At 28.1% G+C, this 21464-nt stretch overlaps 1 protein-coding gene across 40 annotated transcripts in view; it reads right to left on the reverse strand.

Annotated features, from left to right (window-relative positions):
- Positions 1-602: 602 nt before the first annotated feature.
- Positions 603-21464, reverse strand: part of LOC130664089 (capping protein inhibiting regulator of actin dynamics-like) — a 124617-nt gene continuing 103755 nt past the window's right edge. For 24 of the 40 annotated variants that reach the window (XM_057463845.1, XM_057463836.1, XM_057463837.1 and 21 more), the window contains 11 exons: positions 20520-20585; positions 20000-20189; positions 18489-18835; positions 16369-16551; positions 14786-15286; positions 12895-13077; positions 10570-11545; positions 10363-10489; positions 9246-9583; positions 4868-5130; positions 603-3466 (listed from right to left, as the gene is read on the reverse strand). In XM_057463845.1, coding sequence (XP_057319828.1) covers positions 3453-3466; positions 4868-5130; positions 9246-9583; positions 10363-10489; positions 10570-11545; positions 12895-13077; positions 14786-15286; positions 16369-16551; positions 18489-18835; positions 20000-20189; positions 20520-20585 — 3188 coding nt within the window. In that variant the 3' untranslated portion in view covers positions 603-3452. The remainder of the gene's footprint in view (positions 3467-4867; positions 5131-9245; positions 9584-10362; positions 10490-10569; positions 11546-12894; positions 13078-14785; positions 15287-16368; positions 16552-18488; positions 18836-19999; positions 20190-20519; positions 20586-21464) is intronic. The other 16 variants (XM_057463848.1, XM_057463850.1, XM_057463847.1 and 13 more) reach the window with 7 other exon arrangements.

Below are 21464 nucleotides of genomic sequence, written 5' to 3' on the forward strand. Positions count from 1 at the left end.
ACTCCTCGGGAAGTAAATAAGAAAGCCTCAGATCACATGTTTGTTGACCTCGGCTTCGCCTCGGCCAACAATTACATGTGATCTGAGACATTTCTTACTTTACTTCCCTAGGTGTGTAAAATACTATAACGATATTGAAATTAGTCGACGAGTGTGAATGTAGCAGACATCAGACAAATTTAAAACCATAAATAAGTAGAGTAAATAATAAAAAAAATAATATTTATAAAAAATGCACTTATCAATTTTAGAATTTTTTAAATGCGCATTTTTTTTAAATTTTATTTTACAAATTATTTACTTTAATTATTATTAATTTAAAATTTGTCTGATGTCTGTTATATTTACACTCATAATCAGTCGACTAATAATTTTTTGATTTTTTTTAAAAATGAGAAGTATAAAAAAAAATCGCACTTATAGATTTTTTTATTTTTTACATGTGATTTTTATTATTTTCATTTTTCTGTAATTAATTTGTCTAAAAAAAAATCCAAAAATTATTAATTGTTTACTGACTTCAGCACAATGATTTTTTCTTATTAAAAAATAAAGTAGACTTTTAATAGGATATTTTTTTACTAAAGAAAAATATATGAAACTAATATTAATAATTTATTAATTTTTACAATTTTAAGTTGTTAGACATAATTGATAGTGTCCTCTTTGTTAATTTATACTCATTGTGTCTTAGCGGGAAGAATAGTAGTCTTCCTATTACATGTTTTCCTCAAAGTTGAGGGTACCCTCTATTAATTATGAAAAACCAACAGAAATAAATAAATTTTTTCCAGTGTAATTTTAAAGTACAACAAAATTTCGATAACATAAAAATATCTATCGTTTTTACAAATATATTTTTAACCACTCGCATTTATATTTTGAATTAATAAATTTACAAAAACATAATAAGTAATATCTATAATTCAATTATTAAACATACATTTGAATTACATTACAAACATTATTATTATTTTCTGTTTCTTCTTTATTTTATAAAAAGTTTACATTATGTTTCTTCCGTACAGTTAATAAATAAACAAATATATGATAATCATTACAATGCGAGGTTGCTAAAAATTTAAATAGAAAATTCAAAAATTAAATATTTAAATGAAATATTTTTACTTCTCTGGCTATAAATATAATGAATCATAATTAATTATAAATATTTAATTACAAATGAAATTATCAGGCCAAATAAAAGTTATATATATTTTTAATTATTTCTTTAATCACATGTAACATACACATGAATATAATTACATTATTATATTTACGCCATTATTTATTAAACATTTTAGTGTTAATTATCCATTAATTTAATTAATATTTATTTATTAATTACATTACTAATAATAAATATCCGCTGATTATTTAAATTTTAATATTTAAAACGTGAGGTCAGAATAATTAGGCCATCAACTATTTTAAATTCAATTACAAAAAAGTACAAAGGACAAAAAAATAATTACTGATCATGCATTTAAAATAACTAGCAATTTATCAGTGCAAAAAAAATCATGCCGCTATTTTTAAACTCGCAATAATTTATTATTTAATTAATAATTTATAAAAAAAGAAAATAATAATAATAATATTAAGGAGTTATATATTGATATTATTTTGAAACCACCTGGACACTGATAAAAATGACCTTTTGTTAATTAGAGGATGAAAAGAAAAAAAAAAAAGTAATAAAATCACTTGACTAGTGAGCGCAGGCCCTAAATACGTACGGAAGAAATAATTATTATTTTTTAGTTAACAATTATATTTATTTTTAGTTTAAATAGACACAATAAAAGTTTCTATTAGATAAATATAGAATTTCACTTCCATGTTTTAATCTAAATAATTTTTTTTTTCAATTTTTATTTTTTTTTTTTTTATTATCTTCATTATTTATTATTAATATATCTGATATACTGAATGTCACGATTAATTGTGCAATTTTTGTGATTATTATTTTATCTATTGATTTAAATATATATAGAAAAGAAAAAATATTTTTTTGGACATTACAAAAAAGCTTTGACAAACTAATAATAATAATAATAAACATATGAGACATTAGACAATTACTAAACATGAAATTATAACATTTTTTTTATACACTAAAATACACATTTTTTTATTTACTCATGATTTTTTTTAAATATCTAAATATTTATTTTTAATAATTGTTATTTTATTATTTTTTATAAATAGGCGTTATATTTTTTTAAATTAAAAAAAATAGGAACGGAAAAATAATTTTCTAGAAAGTTAGTGTGTCATTATTAAGCATTCTATAACAAGTTGTTCAACTATAAGGTAAAAGACCTAGTACCCGATCGAGGAACTAGTATCTGATCATTCTAGTATTTGTATATACCGTATTATATTTTGTAAATATAGATATACAAATACATGAGTGATTAGATACTAATTCCTTTATCGGGTTCTAGTTTTCTTATCAGGTACTAGTTCCCTTATCGAGTACTAATTCCCTGAACGAGTACTAGTTCCCTTCTCAGGTACTAGTTCCCTTAACGAATACTAGTTCCTTTATCAAGTACTAATTCCCTGAACGAGTACTAATGCCTTGAACGAGTACCAATTCCCTGAACGAGTACTAATTCCTTGATTAGGTACTAGTTTCCTTAACGATTACTAGTTCCCTTATCGAGTACTAATTCCCTGAACGAGTATTAATTCCTGGATTAGGTACTAATTCCTTTATCGGGTACTAGTTCCCTTCTCAGGTACTAGTTCCCTTAACGAGTACTAATTCCCTGAACGAGTACTAAATCCTGGATTAGGTACTAGTTCTTGTATCGGGTACTAGTTCCCGTCTCAGCTACTAGTTCCCTTATCGAGAACTAATTCCCTGAACGAGTACTAGTATCTTTAGTGAGTACTAGTTCTCTGATCGTGTACTCGTTCTCTTATCGGTTACTAATTCCCTGACCAGGTCTTTTACTTTACTTGCCACTTATATAATAATTAATAATAATAATATTTTGTTTCAATTAACGTTAAATATTATTTTACATATCTTCATTAGCATGTTATTAAATATTCAAAATCGTATGATCGTGTTTACAAGTTTATTGTATTTTATTCCAGGAGGGCAACTGCTTGCAAGGCTTCATTCATATTATTATTATTATTAGTATTAGTATTATTATTATTATTATTATTATTATTTTTGTCTTCGTCTGGACCCCATCGAACTGGCTAAAAATTCTATCGTTTATTTACATCTTTCTATTTTAAATTCACTCTCTTTTTTTTCCTATTAAAATTATTAATTACTCTGTCGTTCCGCTAGAGTCTTATCTTATCAATGTTGTCTTCCGTTCGTTATTCATCATCTTCTTTCACCTTATCTGGTTATTGTGTACCTAGCGCTTGCTTAACAGCAAACTGGTATTTTTTCTTTTATTTTAAATCAATTTTCTTTTATTTTATGATAGAAGATCTGTAACAAAAGGAAAATTCAAATATAAATATATATTGAAGGAAATATATAACTAGGGAAGAAATGTCAAATCTTACAACTTAAAAGAAAATATATTTTTACTTTACATTAAATTTTAATCGGTTTGTATTCAGTTTAATTACAAACTCAAAATCTTTCAATATTTGATCCTACAGTTAGTAGACAATTAACAATTTTTGACTTTTTTTTCCAACAAATCAGTGACAGAAAAAAAAAAAAACTAAAAATATGCACATGTAGAAATTAAAAAAAACTAAAGGTGCAATTTTTTCAAATATTTTTTTCTTATAATTTATCGTTTTGAAAAAAATACAAAAATTAAAAGACGTCGGCAAACTTCAGTATCATTTGAATATTTGTATAAAAATAATAAATTAACTCGTTTTTTAAAAAGTTGTTTGAATAATGAGTGAATGTAGCTGACAATTTTGAATTTTTTAAATTTTTGAATAAATAAATAAATTTGTATTTGAATATTTGAAGAATCAGTACGTGTATTTTTATGATACTGAAGTCCGCCGACGTCTTTTAATTTTTGAATTTTTTAAAAAATGATAAATTATAAAAAAAAATATTCAAAAAAATTACACTCAGAGTTTTTTCAATTTTCTACCTGTGCATATTTTTAGTTTTTTTTTTTTGTCATTTATTTAGTGAAAAAAAAAAGTCAAAAAATTCTTGATTGTCTTTCAACTTCCGGATCATCTTTTTTTTCAATTTCATGGTTTTAATTAATTAATTTATTTAAAATTTATAATTCGTCTCATGTCTGCTACATTCACACTCATACTTAAATAGGCCAAATTTAAGACTTAACCGATTAATAGAGACAATTAAAACTACCAAAAGTTATATACACAATAGCCCGAGAAATAGGATCGCTAATCTAATCAACGATAATTTCTCAAACCTCGAATTATTTGACACTTCAATCACATCATTTGTATCATCGGTTAAACGGCAACTTCTAACCAATCACCACTAGTCTGTTGAAAAGTGAAATTTTTTCTTTTTGCAATAATTACTCTCAGAAATATTGTTTCTATTCTGTTACTTTGTTAAAGTAATAAAGTAAAGTAAAGTAAAGTAAATGAAATGAATTTAATTTTAAATTAAATTCTACTAAAATGTTAATGTTTCTTTTCCTTCCTTCGCCTAAAGCTAAAATTTACTTGTATGTAAACTTAATGTATAAAGTCGATTGACGTTTAAATAAATAAATAAAGATCGTAAAGCACACTCTGATGATTCGCATCATGAGTCGTGCAACAAATAAACAAATAAATAAATGATGAAATTGAAAAATAATTACTGAAGAAATTACAGTACCGTAATTTTTGAAAATCTTAGTAATAAAAATTTTGAATGAAATTAAATTACCTGGTAATTGATTGTTGTCCTGGCTCTTATTGTTGGTGAAAGCATCTTGGAACGGATTGGTGTTGGCATTATTAGTATTGACAGGCACAAAAGGATTGACGACCATGGGAGTAAATGGCATTGCCGTTGGATTTAAATTTGAGTTGAGGGTATCTTCATTTGAAATATTTGATGACAGATCAAATATTGTGCCGCTGGTGTTATTACTCAGTGTATCAAACTCTGAGAAATCTAACAGGTTGTTCGTCACGTTGTTCTGTTTGCTATAATAATAAAATAATCACCAAAAATCAACACAACAAAAAACTAAAAAATAACACTAACTATATACAGCCGTTTTTAATACTTACTAATTATAAATTATTTTTTTTAAAGCACTAATTTATATATTACTACATAAAATTATTTTTTTTTATATTAACGCCATTCTCAAAAAATTTATAACATAGGATTGTTTTATTTTTTTTTTATAAAACATTTAAAATTACTATGCCAAACATTAATTATCAGTAATAATAATGTGTACATGGCAAAAGTAGGCAGAAGTTGACAAAAAAAAAATTTATGATTTTTAAATCAAAGTACTGACTAATGACCACTTCAGTCCCAATTGTATTTTTATTTAGCACCGCAACCAATTTTTATTTTTAATTAATTATTAAATAGGGAAGTACATGTCATAAATTATAATGAAATTTTCACATCTCGATTATTAAATATACAAGATATATAATTAATAATAAAAAGAATTAATAATTACAATTAAATTTTTAGGGGTGTGCGAATAGTTTTAACTTAGGAATTATTTGTATCAAATTGAATTGAACTATTCGATTCGAACTTATGAATAATTCAAAAATTTTATTTCTAACGACTTAAAATTGTAATATTTTTTTCAATAATTCAAATTTTCTTCAGAGGCAAATTGAACATGAGTATGAATGTAGCAGACATCAGACAAATTTAAAATTATTAATAAGTAGAGTAAATAATTTTAAAAATAATATTTATAAAAAATGCACTTATTAATTTTTTAATTTTTAAAATGCGTATTTTTTAAAAATTTTATTTTATTAATTATTTACTTTATTTATTAATAATTTAAAATTTGTCTGATGTCTGCTACATTCACACTCATAATAGAACTCGTACACGAATCTACAAAAAATTTATTTCTTATTATTTTAAATCCAGGCTTAAATTATTATTACTGGTACATCTACATATAATTAATATACACTATCAATATCAATTTAAACCCGGTTTGAAAAACTGGCCCTTAAAGCTGATCAGAATTTTCTCCATTTGAAAAAAAAATAAGGGCCTATCCGGAAATGCTCCAGCTCTCGCTACATGGTAACGCTTGGCTAGAACTAGAGCTAGATAATTTCTGAATGCACCCTAATTTAAAAGCGGATAATTATAAAATTTACGAATTATTTGAAAATTCGAATTCAATTCGCATGTCCCTATAAAATTTTTATTAAAAGAAGAAAAAAAGTTCATTGGAACGTGGTCAGTAATTAGAGTATTCATAAATTAAAAGAATTAAGCTTCTAAAAAAAAATTAGAAGCAGTATAGAAAAAAAAATCAATAATAATTATAATAGTACAGTCGAGTCGCGTTATGAGTCCGCCTACAGGGATGTAGGGGAATATAATTCTAAGAATTTCTGTACCCCCACTTCTGTTCAATAGTTGATTATACTTCCCCTACTTTACAAGTGTGTGAGAGCGTACGTAATTATTTTCATAATCGCGTTATGAGTCCGCCCGATTGATAAGTCCATTAATTTATAATTCATTATTTAATTATTTATTATAGTAATACGGATCCTATGATTACTATAGAAGTAATATTTATTAAATATGTTATTAAAAGTTGTATTTTGTATTTTAATTAAAAAATAACATTTAATTCGTCTCACCAACGTTCCAGTCTCATATCAAGAGACTGAAATTAACTTTTTTTTAGTTCATTGAGGGGGAATGTCTTAAAAAAAATTTAAGTCGACGGACTCATAACGCGACTCGACTGTAATTAATAGTAATAGTAATAGTAATTGCATGCAATTATGAGCAAAGCATTAAGGCATTTTGAAAGGCTCAAAGCATCGAGGAAAAAAGTATTAAACTCAGTAAAATTAATGAAATATTTACCTATATATATATATATTAAGTATAATTATCTAATTGCATAAATAAAAAAATAAAAAAATAATGAAACAGTAAGTAAGCAGTCAGGAATTATTGATAAATATAAATTAACTTAACTGAGTTATTGTGAAATTATATACAATTTGTTGTTGTAATGATTAACTTTGTTTATGCTATTCATCTCTCTTTACATTATTTACATTATTAATTATTTTTATTTGTCACGTTCAACATTAAATCATTGTTAGCAATTTTTAAATTTACCTTTAAATAATTAATTTAATCGCTTGCAGTTTACAAGTATCCATTGCTCTCAATGACAAATGCGATTTTATTTAAACATTATTATTTTTTTTTCAATACCGTTTAACTACACAATTTTTTTTAGACATTAAATTAATTCACTGACAGATATAAATTATAAAATATATGTTAGTGTATTTGTAAATGTATTTATAATTATTGTTGTTATTATTATCATTATTATTATTATTATCATTATAATTATAATTATAATTATAACAATAATAATAAATAATAAATTTACAATGGCATTATTTCGCAAAATAATCACACTCACACGAATTATTTAAATATTTTAAATTAAACATTCATGCTCGTCAACTCCTTCATAACGCTCTGACTACTTTTGCAATGTACCCTCTTTATATTTTATTATTTCATTATTATTTTATATTTAATTAGTATCGAGCCAACACGTATCATTTAGCAATAAATAATAGGCAGACATATATTTATTAACAAAAGTAACAACAATTAAGGACATTCTAGGACAGTTCCCCCTCCACTTTTAAAAAAAATGCAATGACTGAACTGTCATAACTAGGGACAAGATTTTTGCCTTAATTTTGAAATGAATGGTTCTAATGTTTGATATTACGGCTAAAATATTGGTTTTATCATAAAAGTTTTCAAACAAAAGTTGTGGGAAATTTAATTTTACAAAAAAAATCTTTCTTATGATTTTTTGATACGACCAATATTTCCACCGTGATTCCAAAATTAAGATTCGTAATGAGTGATTCAAATTTGTGTCAACGAAAATCTTAATTTTTAAGTTACGGCTTTATTTTTAGTTCCAAGAAAAAATTATAAGAGACATTTTTTTTCTAAAATTGAATTTTGAACAACTTTTATTTAAAAAATTTTTTTATACGACCAATATTTCCGCCGTAATATCAAAAATTTGACAGCATTCATAATTAATTGTTATTTTTAAATCAAAGTCAAAATCCTGGCTCTAGTCATAACCTATTAAAATTTTATCATTTAATCATCCTGAAATTAGCAGACGATTAAGACTTTTTGAATTTTTCTTCTACTAATTTATTGTAAAAGAAAAAAAATATAAATACACGCACGTAAACAATTAAAACAATGGGTGCAATTTTTTCAAGTATTTTTTTTTATCGTATAGAAAAAAAAGCAAAAATTTTTTCAATTGATGCTTAAATTTTTTTTAATTAATTAATTTAATTTTGATGTTTATGACAGCTGTCATTGAAAATTTTCAAAAAATGGGGGCACTGTCTGAGAATGGCCTACATGTATTTATATATATATATTTTTTTTGTCAAGCATTCAAACAAATATTTCAATAAATCTCGCCGCTTAATTATGATTAATCATAAATATATAATTATTAATTATAAATATACATAATTGCCAACTTACACTTAATTCAACAAATATAATAAATATTAAATGTATACAAATAACCGTGAATTTATCAGTATATCAAGTGAGTAAAGCTCAATTAATAATTAAAAACTGTGCGTTATAATTAATAATTTTATCAGAAATTTAAATTTCTTTTTTTATTTAAATCTTAGCATAAGAGCAGGAACTATCGGCAATTCTCAGTGCCATTTTATTTATTTATTAATTTTTTATAATATTATAAATTCAAAATAATATATAGCTTATTAGTATATTTTATCGCCAAGCTCAAGACTATTTTTGATTTTTTTTCTTGGTAGTGATTGGCTCGTATACAAATTTACTGTTAACGATTTTTTACTTCATTCAAAACAACAAAAAAAATTCAAACAAATTTCCAGATGTTAGTAATCAGTTTGTTTGATAAAAAAAAAAAAGTACGCGCTCGACACTTTTTTTTTAACAAATTATTTATTTATATTTAAATGCACGACATTTCTTCTGTGCAATTTATTTTTTTTTGTCCTGATAAAATACTTACACAGTAGCATTGTCGAGTGTAATCTGAGTGTTGATGCCATTGCCATGATTATTCGTATGATGACCGTTTAATTCTTCAACGTTTCCTTGATTGTTTTCTAAAAGCGTTGCTGTCTTATTGTTTGAATTATTAATGCCGTTGCTGTGTGTGCCATTGCGCACAATATTATCTGGTGTTGTCGGGCTATTGTTACCGGAACGTAGATCTTGCTGCTCGGAGGTGATAAATTGTTGAGTCGCCTCCGAGATAAGACTCGCGGTCATAACATCATCAACTTTATTACCCGGTACTGGTTTGCTCTCCTCATTAGGGCTGTCGTCCTTTGATTTGTCTCCGTCCTTTGTTTGTTTATTAGATTTATATTACAATTTTTATTTTTATATATACAATTAAATAACAGACTCAACTTTTATTAACGACCTGAAGTCACTGATCTGATTTAATAATAGGATTTTAGTCTCATTAATTATGAGTACTATTTATTTTTAGCGGCTGATGCCGTTTGTTTAAGTAATAAACTACTGAGACAATTTATCGATTTTATTTAGAAAAATAAATAAATTTATTTAACTCGTTTATAATTTATTGGCTTTAAAAATGAATATAAATATATAAGTATATTGATTTTGACAAGTAAATTTAAAGGGAAGATCCATGCTGCCGTTTGTAGACAGAAAAAAAATTTTCATATTCAATTCATAATTCAAAAAATTTCTTAGGTCAAGTAGAAATTTTCTGGGGGCAAATAAAAATTTTTTGCGGCAAGAAATCCTTCTTCTTTCATGTTCCTGAAGATCAGAACGTTTTTCGCGCAACGAAAAAAAATTACAAAGTAAAAAATCTATTGAATGACTAGATTTTTGAAATGTTTCGCATATAAATGCTGGTATGTCAGCGGAAAATCTTAGACCACCCCCCAATCCTTAGAACTATCTCTTGAGCAGTCAAATTACATGAATTTTTTATAATTTCGTTGCGCGAAAAACGTTCCGATCTTCAGGTACATCTTTTTCTGTGTAAAATAAATGTTTGTGTTTCATTAGATAGTGAATAAATATTGAGTCTTTTATTTTACTGCGATAATAATAAATAAATAAAAATGAAATGGAATGTGTACCTTAGTGGGTGTATTAGCTTGATTATTGCCTCCACGTGTTCGTTTCATAATAGCTTCGACTCGTTTACGTCTAGCGATTCGTTCTTCTTCTTCTTTTTTAAGCCGTTCTACCATTTCAAGTCGTTGCCTATAAATAAACAAATAAAACAATAAATAAATAAAATAAAAAAAGTATTTACATTTATAAAAATAATAATAAGTAATTACTTCTCAGCTTCTTCACGTGATTTGCGATCGGCCTCTTCTTTCTCAAGTTTCTGTCTGGCTTCTTCTTCACGTCTTTTGCGTTCCTCTTCTTCACGTCTTGTGGCATCTTCAATAGCCTGCTGTAGTCGCTGTTCCTCAGCAAGCCGAGCTTCGTTTGCCAAGCGAATGGTCTCTTCCTCTAGACGTCGTTGCTCTTCTTCTTCAGCACGCAATCGTTCCTCTTCAAGACGCGCCTCTTCTTCCAGTCGTTGACGTTCAAGTTCGGCTTCACGTTCAGCCTGTTCACGTGCAAGTCTTCTTCGCTCAGCAAGTGCTGCTTTAGCTTCGTCTTCAGTAGTAATGCGAATCTTGGCGATCATCGATGCGGACATGTCAACAACTTCCTCATTATCATCAGCCCCTGACTTGCCATGCGACGACTCAGGTGGATTTTTTTTATCACCAACTTCATCTTTCTTTTCCTCCTTGACAGAAATATTTGCCGCGATGGACGGCTCGTATTTTACTATTTTCTGAGCTGGATTTCCTGCTGCGCTGGCTGACATAATTTGCTGGGCTTGTATTGTTTCATTTATTTTATTATTTGAATTATTTGTCATCGCGCCGGCATCAAGACATTTCTCATTACCCTGATCTTTCTTCTCTTCTTCGTGCTCGTGCTCAACAGATTTAATCACTGATATCTCGTGTTCAACAACTTGCTCTTCCTTAAAGCTGTCATTAGTTTTTATTATCTCTTGTGTATCTTGACGTATCAGAGACGGTTGCTCAGCACCAGGACTCTGCAGTGGCGTTGCCTTTGGAGTTATACGCGGTGATGCACGAGCACTCTTAATCAATCTGTCACCAGGTTTCTTTATTATTTCTTTTTCAGTACTACTTGCACGTGGTGTTGATGACGACGGTTTCTTTGGAGTTGAATGGACCTTTGGCAGTGGTGGCTTTGAATCTTTAGACTTTAATTCACCTGATAAATCTGCAAATTTTTTTTTTTTTATTAATCAATTAACTTTTTTTTTATGTAAATTAGAAAAAAAATTTTTATCTATTGTATTTACATGTGCAATAGCTTTCAAGCAAATAATTAAAATTTTAAATAATAAATATAAAGGAGCTTAAATTATAGATAAAAAAAATAATTTATAAATAGCAAAAGTAATGAATAAAAAAAATGAATGATAATTTTAAGGAAATTATTTTTTAACTCAATAGTAAAATATAAAATTAAAATTTTATTTTTTTTTAATGAAAAAAAAATTTTAAAAATGCCGATTTTTCGTGTTGATATTTATAAGTACACGGAAAGAAATAGTACTGGTTACTGTTCTGTGTAGTAATCGACCAAAAATATAATATAAAAAAATACATACTAATATGACTGACTCATATTAGAACAGGAGTAAGTCATTGCTTAACACATGCTATTACTTTTTAAACAGTAACCAATGCTGTGCTACAAAGTACATGAAACATATCCCGAGGCAAAAAATAAATTCGGATTTAAGTCTCGAAGTTCTCAATGAGGTTTTTGAGGATCAATTTAGAATTTTAAGATTGACAACAGTATAGAAAGTTATCCTAGTTTAGTCCTCAAAGTAGTAATTACGACCCATTTTACCACTTTGAGGACCAAACTGGAATAACATACACGGAAAGAAATTTTCTTTAAAAATTATCGTTAAATTCTCTGTAATAGTGGGGCGAATGGCACAACCTAATCGTTTGTTGGCAAGTGAAATAATTCTTAAGTTTTTTTTAACAAATTTTGCCGTAGTCTACTGTAAATTTTATTCGGTTTTCGGTAAATTTTATGAAGTTTACCACACAATAAATAAATTTTTTCGTAATTTTTATTTAAAAAATGGTAATATATAAAATCGCCGCATTATGTCCCACGATTACAGTGAATTTAACGGTAATTTTTAAAGAAAATTTATTTCCGTGTATGTTATTCCAGTTTGGTCCTCAAAGTGGTAAAATGGGTCGTAACTACAACTTTGAGGACTGGGATAACTTTCTACCCTGTTGTCAATCTTTAAATTCTAAATTGATCCTCAAAAACCTCATTGAGAACTTCGAGACTTAAATCCGAATTTATTTTTTGCCTCGGGATATGTTTCATGTACTATGTAGCACAGCATTGGTTACTGTTTAAAAAGTAATAGCATGTGTAAAGCAATGACTTACTCCTGTTCTAATATGAGTCAGTCATATTAGTATGTATTTTTTTTATATTATATTTTTGGTCGATTACTACGCAGAACAGTAACCAGTACTATCTATTTCTTTCCGTGTATAGTTTTGGTTTATAAAAGCCATGCTCACTGTGTCGCTCTGTGACAGTAACGCCAGTTCCGGCAATAGAAGCGGGTCGCGGACGTCGCGGGGTCGTTGATGTGCGAGGACGCAGATTGACGTTACTACTAGCCACGCTGCTGTTGCTCTGTTGGCTCATGGAACTGTGAGGTCTTGATGGACTGCTTGGTGTCACTTCACCGCTCCGGATACCTATGCAACCCATTTCCCATTCCCGATCAACAACAAGTTTTTTTTCTTTTTTATTTTTTATATTTTATATTCATTTTATTATTTATTGTTTAGTCACCCTCACTCTGGCGATCCACACTAGAAATTATTTTTTCAGATACATTATCTAGCCTGGTTAATATTATTGCTTTTTAGCAGAATTATAAAAAAATGAATAGTAAAATCCACCACCAATAGCGACTATGAATAAAAATATTTTTTAAAAATCTGGCAGCTCGCCACGATAAAAATAAAAGTTTAATGATTTAATTAAAAGCAATTATTGAAATTATATTACTTGTAGAAGACAATGGGAAATAAAATTTAGTTGTATAAATAAATAATAAAAAAAAATATATAAAGAATTTTTTTTTTACAGTAAAAAAAATTAATAATAAAATAATAATGATATAGATCGATTGCACATCAAATACAAGTATATATAATTTCACTTTTTTATTTTGTTAAATTAATTATTAACAGTAAAATGTACAGCTTACCGGATGCAGTTGTATTTTTTTATTACCGTATCCTCCACCAACTTGTATCGTAGAAAAGCACGTCTTGATGTATCAAGAGTCAGCAGTAGTGCATAAGTTTTTGTTAATCAATTATTTGCATGCATGATTAGTGGGTAATTATTATTATTATTATTGTTATTGTTATTGTGACATTAGACTGTGTCAAATAAAATCGATTTTTTTCGGTCCCATATCAAAATTACGTTGAATAAAACACAAAAAAATTGGGTACCGGTTGGGCCTTCCAACTCAATTAAAAAACGCGCGCTCGCGTAAATGACATTTCTGTTCAAAAAAAAAAAATGGAAAATTTTTTTCAACTGAAATTTCATAACTCGTTAATGGATCGATAAATCGAAACGACTGAAAGATATTTTTGTAGAGAATCTAATGCTCTACAAAAAAGGTCTCTTACAATTTTTTGATAAATCCAACCGCTCAAAAGTTATTTTTTGTGATATTGAAGTTCGCCGACGTCTAATAATTTTTTCAATTTTTCCAAAACGATGAATTATAAAAAAAAAAATTGTACTTATACCCCCGAGGCTTCCAAACATCCTACGGACGCCTTAATTTTGATCAGGATCCCCGTCTAAGAAATTATGTAGAAATTCTACAGCTAATCTAGACTCAGCTCCCTGAGGGTCAACCATTTTTCAGATTTTTTATGTTAAATTCAACGTAACTTTCGTACGAGACCGAAAAAAAACAATTTTATTCGGCATAGTATTCAAAATAATTAAAATTGTTAGTTAAATATTTCCAATAATTAATTTACCCATTAATCATTTTAATTGACAAACAAATAACTTGTTGTTAATGTGATATGATACATGCATAAGTACTTGCGTTCCCAACTCCTCGATGTAATTTAAATTAAAATTTTTTATGATACGATAATTAGTTTTTATATACAATAGTAATTATTAAATAAATTAATTAGCAGCTCTTGGGTGATTAAATGTATTAATTGATCGACCTATTTACAGGATAACTTTGATAATTGTTATGATTATTTTACTTGTTAATTAACAATTAACGGAATAAATAATATTTGCATTTATTTAGCAGAGCTAGCAATTTGATAGGTTATTTATAGAGCAGTGGGAGTAATTAAATAATTAATAAATGCAATGGGAAGAGTTGAGGACACGAAATACTAATCATACCTTGTTGCTGTTGCTGAGCGTATTGCTCACGTGCCTTTCTGCGCAGTTTCTCAGCCCTAGTCGGCCTTGGTGTCGGTACTGCACCGGGTAACGTGCCCATGCTACGCGAGTTATCAGACCGTTTAAGACTTATAGCAGCTTTATTAATGGACCCGGGCGCAGCCAAATGCGACATGCTGCGACTCATGCTGGAAGCGCCCAGGGTTTGAACGCTCTGACGTTCTGGATGATGCTGATGATTGTGATGTTGATTGTTCTGTTGTTCATTTAAAGTGCCAAGCTCACCGACGCGCGGTTTCCTCGGCTGTGCAAGCTGATCCAGCCTGGACATAGAGTAAGTCCTACCTGGTGAACGTGTGAAGGCCTTGGCGCTTGAGCTACGACCCGACATCGGCGGTGTGTCCCTTGGCGATGGTATCGTGGGCATCAGATCTGTTCTACGGCGATTTACGCGTAGATAAACTGCACTTGGTGTTCCTGCTGGACCATCATTCTCCTCACCTGCAATATTTTATGCTTAAGAAAGCTACCACTAAGCAAATTTATTCGTCATCGTACATTTAACTAAACAGATATTCTTTTTTTTATTTTTTTTTACCCTGCTGGAAATTTTTCGGACTTTTTTCTGAAAAATTCTGAAAAAGTCTTTAGAACTTTAGAGCTGTTTTTCAGAGAAAATTCCGAAAAATTTCCACCGGGGAAGGCCGTTCTTTTTGATAATTATGCGGTAGGTTTTTGCTTTATTTTTACGCATCAAAAAGGATTTTTTTAACTTTTTTTTTAAATCGTATGCAATTATTTTTAGATTAGTAAAAAAAAATGTTACTGTAAAAAATTTGCGGATTAAATTTGGAGTTGATGTAGAGCGGGTGGTTGTTTATTTATTTAATCTCCTTGGAGTAAAATGAGAGATTATTTTAATATTAAAACTCGGATTCAGAGTAAATGTCGATTTTAAAAAAATCCAGATCACTCCGAACTAACTCCCAATTTTTTTAAGTGTAAAAAAAATTAAAAGACATTTTGTGGTAAAAAATAAACAGAACCATAAAACTGCATAATTATCAAAATTTTTTATGGCCACAAAAAATTTATTTCGTTATTTAACATAAGGATAGGGACAAAATATAGGATACAACACAAGAGATTAAATAATAATAACAAAGAGCTAAAATGCATGGAAAAAAAAATTGTATCGAACTTAATATAGTCGGCATTGAAACGGGTGAAGACAACAAAAAAGACATGCTCTGCAGGCAACGATAACACAAAACATTTCGCATAAAACAGTGAGAAAAAAATTTCTTTAATGCAAAAAAATGCTAACGAGTGAATAAAAAGACGTGAGTGATGTGTTTATCTTTTTTTTTATGGTGTTTACTTTGAAAGTGATTAATGTTCTTTAGGAAATGGGCGTGAGTGCATGCTTACGAGGGATTAGGTAACAAACAAAATAGAAAAAAAAATGATGGAGAAAAGACGTGGCGAATTGTATTCCCGGATGCATCAGGCTCCTCCTCCGTAAAAATTCTTTATCTGAATTTTTTTGATAAAGTTTTTCTCTTTGTGCGCTTGGAACTCACCACTGACCGCCTGCTGCACTGTCGCACGTCTAGTGTCACTATCCGACTTATCATCGATGGCAAAGATGTCAGTTGTGGGAGGCAGCGAGAGGCTGGCTCTCTTATTTTTCGCATGGGTTAGACAGGGATCAGGACTAGAATTCCAATTAAACACTTCGTACATAGACGAGGACATTCTCATATCTGGAAAAAAATCATCCAACCAAAATCCTTAGCTCTCTTTATTTCTTCACTCGATTTTTCCCTCAGGAATTTATTATTTTTAAATGTCAAAGATAAATCTTTACAGACCGAGTTATTTACTCATTATTGTTATTATTGTTTTCTTTTTTCTTTTTTTAAATATTATACATGTAAAGAAAAATTGAAATGACAATGGAGTATGAGGATGGAGTGACATGTGTGTGCATCGATGCGCAACTAAAGGAAGCAAAGAGAGGAGAAAAGAGTGCATGTGAAGGAAACTTAACTTGGTACATGTCGTTACACTCTTGAATAAATAAAATAAATTATTTTTTTATGATACTGAAATTACTCGACGTCTCGTAATTTTTTAATTTTTCTAAAAACGATAAATTTGAAAAATTGCACCTGCAGGTTTTTAAATTTTTTACATGTGCATATTTTTATTTTTATTTTTTTTTTCAATTCAATTGTTGAAAAAAAAAAATCAAAAATTGTTAATTGTCTGCTAACTTCAGGATCATTTTTTTTGATACTGAAATTAGCCGACAATAATTTTTGACTTTTTTAAAAAACGGTAAATTAAAAAAAAAAAAATATTAAAAAAAATTGCACCTGCAAGTTTTTTAATTCTTTACATGTGCATATTTTTAGTTTTTCTTTTTTTTTTAATTCAACTGTTGAAAAAAAAAAATCAAAAATTGTTAATTGTCTGCTAACTTCAGGATCATTTTTTTTTATACTGAAATTAGCCGACAATAATTTTTGATTTTTTTTTTTAAATGATAAATTTAAAAAAAAAATATTTTTAAAAATTGCACCTGCAGGATTTTAAATTTTTTACATGTGCATATTTTTAGTTTTTTGTTTTTTTCAATTCAATTGTTGAAAAAAAAATTCCAAAATTGTTAATTGTCTGCAAACTTCAGCATCATATTTTTTTCTGTATAAATTTTAAAATAAAATAATTACTCGAGGAATAATAAGTAAAATTAAATAATGGGGATTAAACATCAACATCTAGTGTAAATTCATGCCTATGACATTGACTTTTCTTTGGTAAAAAAACAAAAAAAAAATAAATTTAATTTTAGTGAAATTACTCTGAGCCGAATTTACAACAAAATAATTTTACTGATTTATTTAAATAAATAATTTTTGAATTTTAACTTCTCTTTGTGTCTAACGAAAAGGAAATGATCGTCTAGCTTACATCAACTACTTGCAAAGCATTACTATCACTTGGGAATCGTACCTGTCGTGATGCCGGACATCCGGTTCTCTACGACGTTAGTTGTCGATTGTAATACGTAATTTACGATTCAAGTTTTTTAGAAAAAAAAAGTTAAAACTAAATTATAATGATCATGGATGTCATTAAAACATTGAAACAAATTTTTAAAAAAACCTACGCAAGTTAAAAGAGTTAATTTCATTTTTTTCGACTATTGATTTTTTATTTGTTTGTCATAAAACTTTTTCTTTCGTCCATAAAAAAGTTTGTGAAGTGAAAACGTTTAAAATCAATAGTACGAGTGACAAAGATTGGAAATAGAAAAAAATTGTCGTAAAAAATTTTGTAAAAATTTATCTGCATTGGAAATATTAAAAAAAAAAGTACCTGTTGTACTTGAACCGTAAAAAATCTTACGTTAATAAATAAAAAGTTTATTGTTTGTGAATAAAAACTTAAACTAATAACTATAGAGAACAAAAAGCTTTAAGAATTTATTAACAAAAGATCTTAATTGCTGAAGAATAATAAACTATTAATGATCCCCGACCTTCACCGAAGTTTCCGCAGAGTGGAAGTGTCCTAAATTCGGCCCAGCAGCAAAGGCTCAAGATAAAACTTTTTCTACTCCATCATATTTTACTTAATAAAAAAAAATAAAATAAAAAAACTAGAAAGTTGAGTATTAAGTGATGAGTATCACCTTCGCCGGGTTTACGATCCAGTCCACCAGCGGATGTAGCGCGTTTTTTGCTTCCATCTAGTTCGCGTTCAGAGGATCTCCTGGTGAGAGGTTGAGCTGTTGGGAACATCATTACGTTGGTGGTTGATGTTGCTCTACGTGTTGCCCAGTATGATGAGCCGCCGGTGTCCGCGGGTTCGAGCATACGCGGTGTCGAGCTACCGAATGCAAATACAATGTGTGATTTTTCATTTTTTTTCTTAGCTTCGATCCGTGCTTCGCGTTCTTGATTTTTACGTAGAATTGCCTCACGTCGTTCTCTCTCTGCTTCCCATATCATGCGTTTCCTTTCCTCTACTTGAGTTCGTCTATCAATTAATTATTCAATTATTTTTTTAATCACATATTACATATCACATATATATACATCTATGACTTTAACAGGAAGTGGACAGTAATAAAATGTTTATTATTCAGCACATTTTTATTTTTCCAAAGTTTCGGTCAATTATTTGACCTTCGTCAGGAAACTAGAAAATGAACACATGTGAGAACTAATGCAGAATTATTTTTAAAAAATTTTTATAATTAATGAATTTTATCAAATTTGGTTAATTTGTAATGAGTTGAAAAGTGGATTGTAATTTAATGTTTATTATGTTAAATATCGCGTTACTGCTCCGAGTCGAAATATTGGACGTAAATTGAACGTTCTTAACGTTTTGAACGTAAATTGAACGCTTTTAACGTTTTGAACATAGATTGGAGTATCATAAATTGAAAACATATTTATCATAAAACTAAAACCTATTTATACTTACAATCAGAAAACATGAGCATACCAAAAAAAAATAGTTTTTTTTCATTGCCATTTAAATATAGTGGAAACCTAAACATGCAAACATGCAAGTAACCTTCTCAATAAGACAATTTATAGATAAATTGAAAAAAATATATATAGCCCGAACTGGGAATCGATTTTATAGCTAAAAATTGAAAAAAAATTTAAGCTTAAGAATAAGTCTACAATATGATTAGCAATTCAAAAAAAATTATACACCCTTTTGGATTCAAACTTAGTGACTTAGGCCAAAAGGGCGGGAAAAAATATAAGTCCTTTTAGAATTAGTGACGTGATATAGTATCGCATATAACCATTGGATAATTCTGCACTAATTCTAACATGTGTTCATTTTCTAGATACCTGATGCAGCTCAAATAATACGAGTGTCAATGCAGCAAATATCAGACAAATTTTAAATTATAAATAAACAGAGTAAATAATTTAAAAAATGCACTTAATTATTTGAAAATTTTTCAAATGCGCATTTTTCTTAAATTTAATTTTATTAATTATTTACTCTATTCATTAATAATTTAAAATTTGTCTAATGTCTGCTACATTGACACTCATAAATAATTGACCAAAAGAACAAACTTTTATTCTGCCCTCGTTTCTGTTGATGTTTGTATTTATTTTTTGAATTCCATTTTAAAAATATAGTTAATTATTACTAATTAAATAAAATTACCTATCGTTATCTCTCAATCTAAGCTCATCGATGCGTCTTCTCCGTTCTTCATCACGTTGCTCGCGGAATTTTTGGGCAGAAAGTGCTTGTTGCTTCAATTCCTCAAGCTTTCTTTGACGTTCCTCATTTTGCCTTTCACGCACAAGCTTTGCCCTGTCCAGGTCTTTTAAACTTCCAGTTGACTCTCGTCCTGTAACAGCGTCCATACAAACTTTGTTAGTTTCTAACAAGATATAACTCTCTATAAACACATATAATAAATATATTATATATATTATACAGAGAGTATATAAGTGCACTTTGTATTTAAGTACGTCAAGCACTTCCGACGTCTTCTTGACGCATGAAAGATACAACGTTAGTGAAAAGACGAGTGATAGTACAATATGTTAAGTGAAGGGACAGTTGAATAAATGCACTAAATATTAAAAATAATATGAGAAAGTTAAATTTTTAATTTATATTGTATATATGTTTAATGTTAATTTGTTTTTTTATATAATTTTTATTTATTTTATACCTTGCTTGCCATTCTCATGGTCACCATCTAGGGAGTCTTCGTCGTAGAGACTCCGACGCTTTGAATCTGTCGATTTTTTTTTTAAATTAATGATTGATGATACATTTAAATGACATAAAAAATAAATGATTGATGAAATATGATTTATTACGATAGGTAAAAGTATATATACATAAAAAATAATATTTATGAGGGTTAACTCAAAATCAGCCATAGCATGTTAGTAAAAATTTTTTATTATAAAAAATATTAATTCTGTAAAATCAATGAATGTGAATGCCCTGATTAAACAACTGAATTCAACCGAATTAAAAATTTTAATTCTGTTATATTCTGTCGAATTCTGCAAAACAGAATTCAACTGAATTGAAAATTTCAATTTGAATTAAACAGAATAAAACCGATTTAAAAATTTCAAATTCGTTTTAATTCAGTTTAATTCGGATTCAGAACCAGCAATTTTAGAATTATTTTCGAATTAATCAGAATTAAACCGAATCGAATTATTTAAATTCGTTTTAATTTGGACAAATTCTGGTTTTCCTGCCGAATCAGACAGAATTCATTTTTAAGTTAAGTACCGAATTAACAGAATTTATCTGAATTAAATAGAATTAAAAATTTAATTCTGTTTAATTCGACCGAATTCAGTTGTTTAATCAGAGCGTAGCAGCCATCAGACAAATTTAAAATTACTAATAAATAAAGTAAACAATTAATAAAATTAAATTTTAAAAAATGCGCATTTAAAAAATTTGAAATCAAGTGCATTTTTCATAAATATTATTTTTTTTATTATTTGCTCTACTTATTTATAATTTTAAATTTTTCTGATGTCTGCTGCACTCAAACTCATTGAAATCAAGGATTTTGTTTGCTCGGATTATTGATCAATTTATTTAATAAAAAAAAAAAATTAATTCCTAAAGAATAAACTTTTGAGTC

Source organism: Microplitis mediator, chromosome 2 (assembly GCF_029852145.1).
Source record: "Microplitis mediator isolate UGA2020A chromosome 2, iyMicMedi2.1, whole genome shotgun sequence".
Classification (NCBI taxonomy): domain Eukaryota; kingdom Metazoa; phylum Arthropoda; class Insecta; order Hymenoptera; family Braconidae; genus Microplitis; species Microplitis mediator.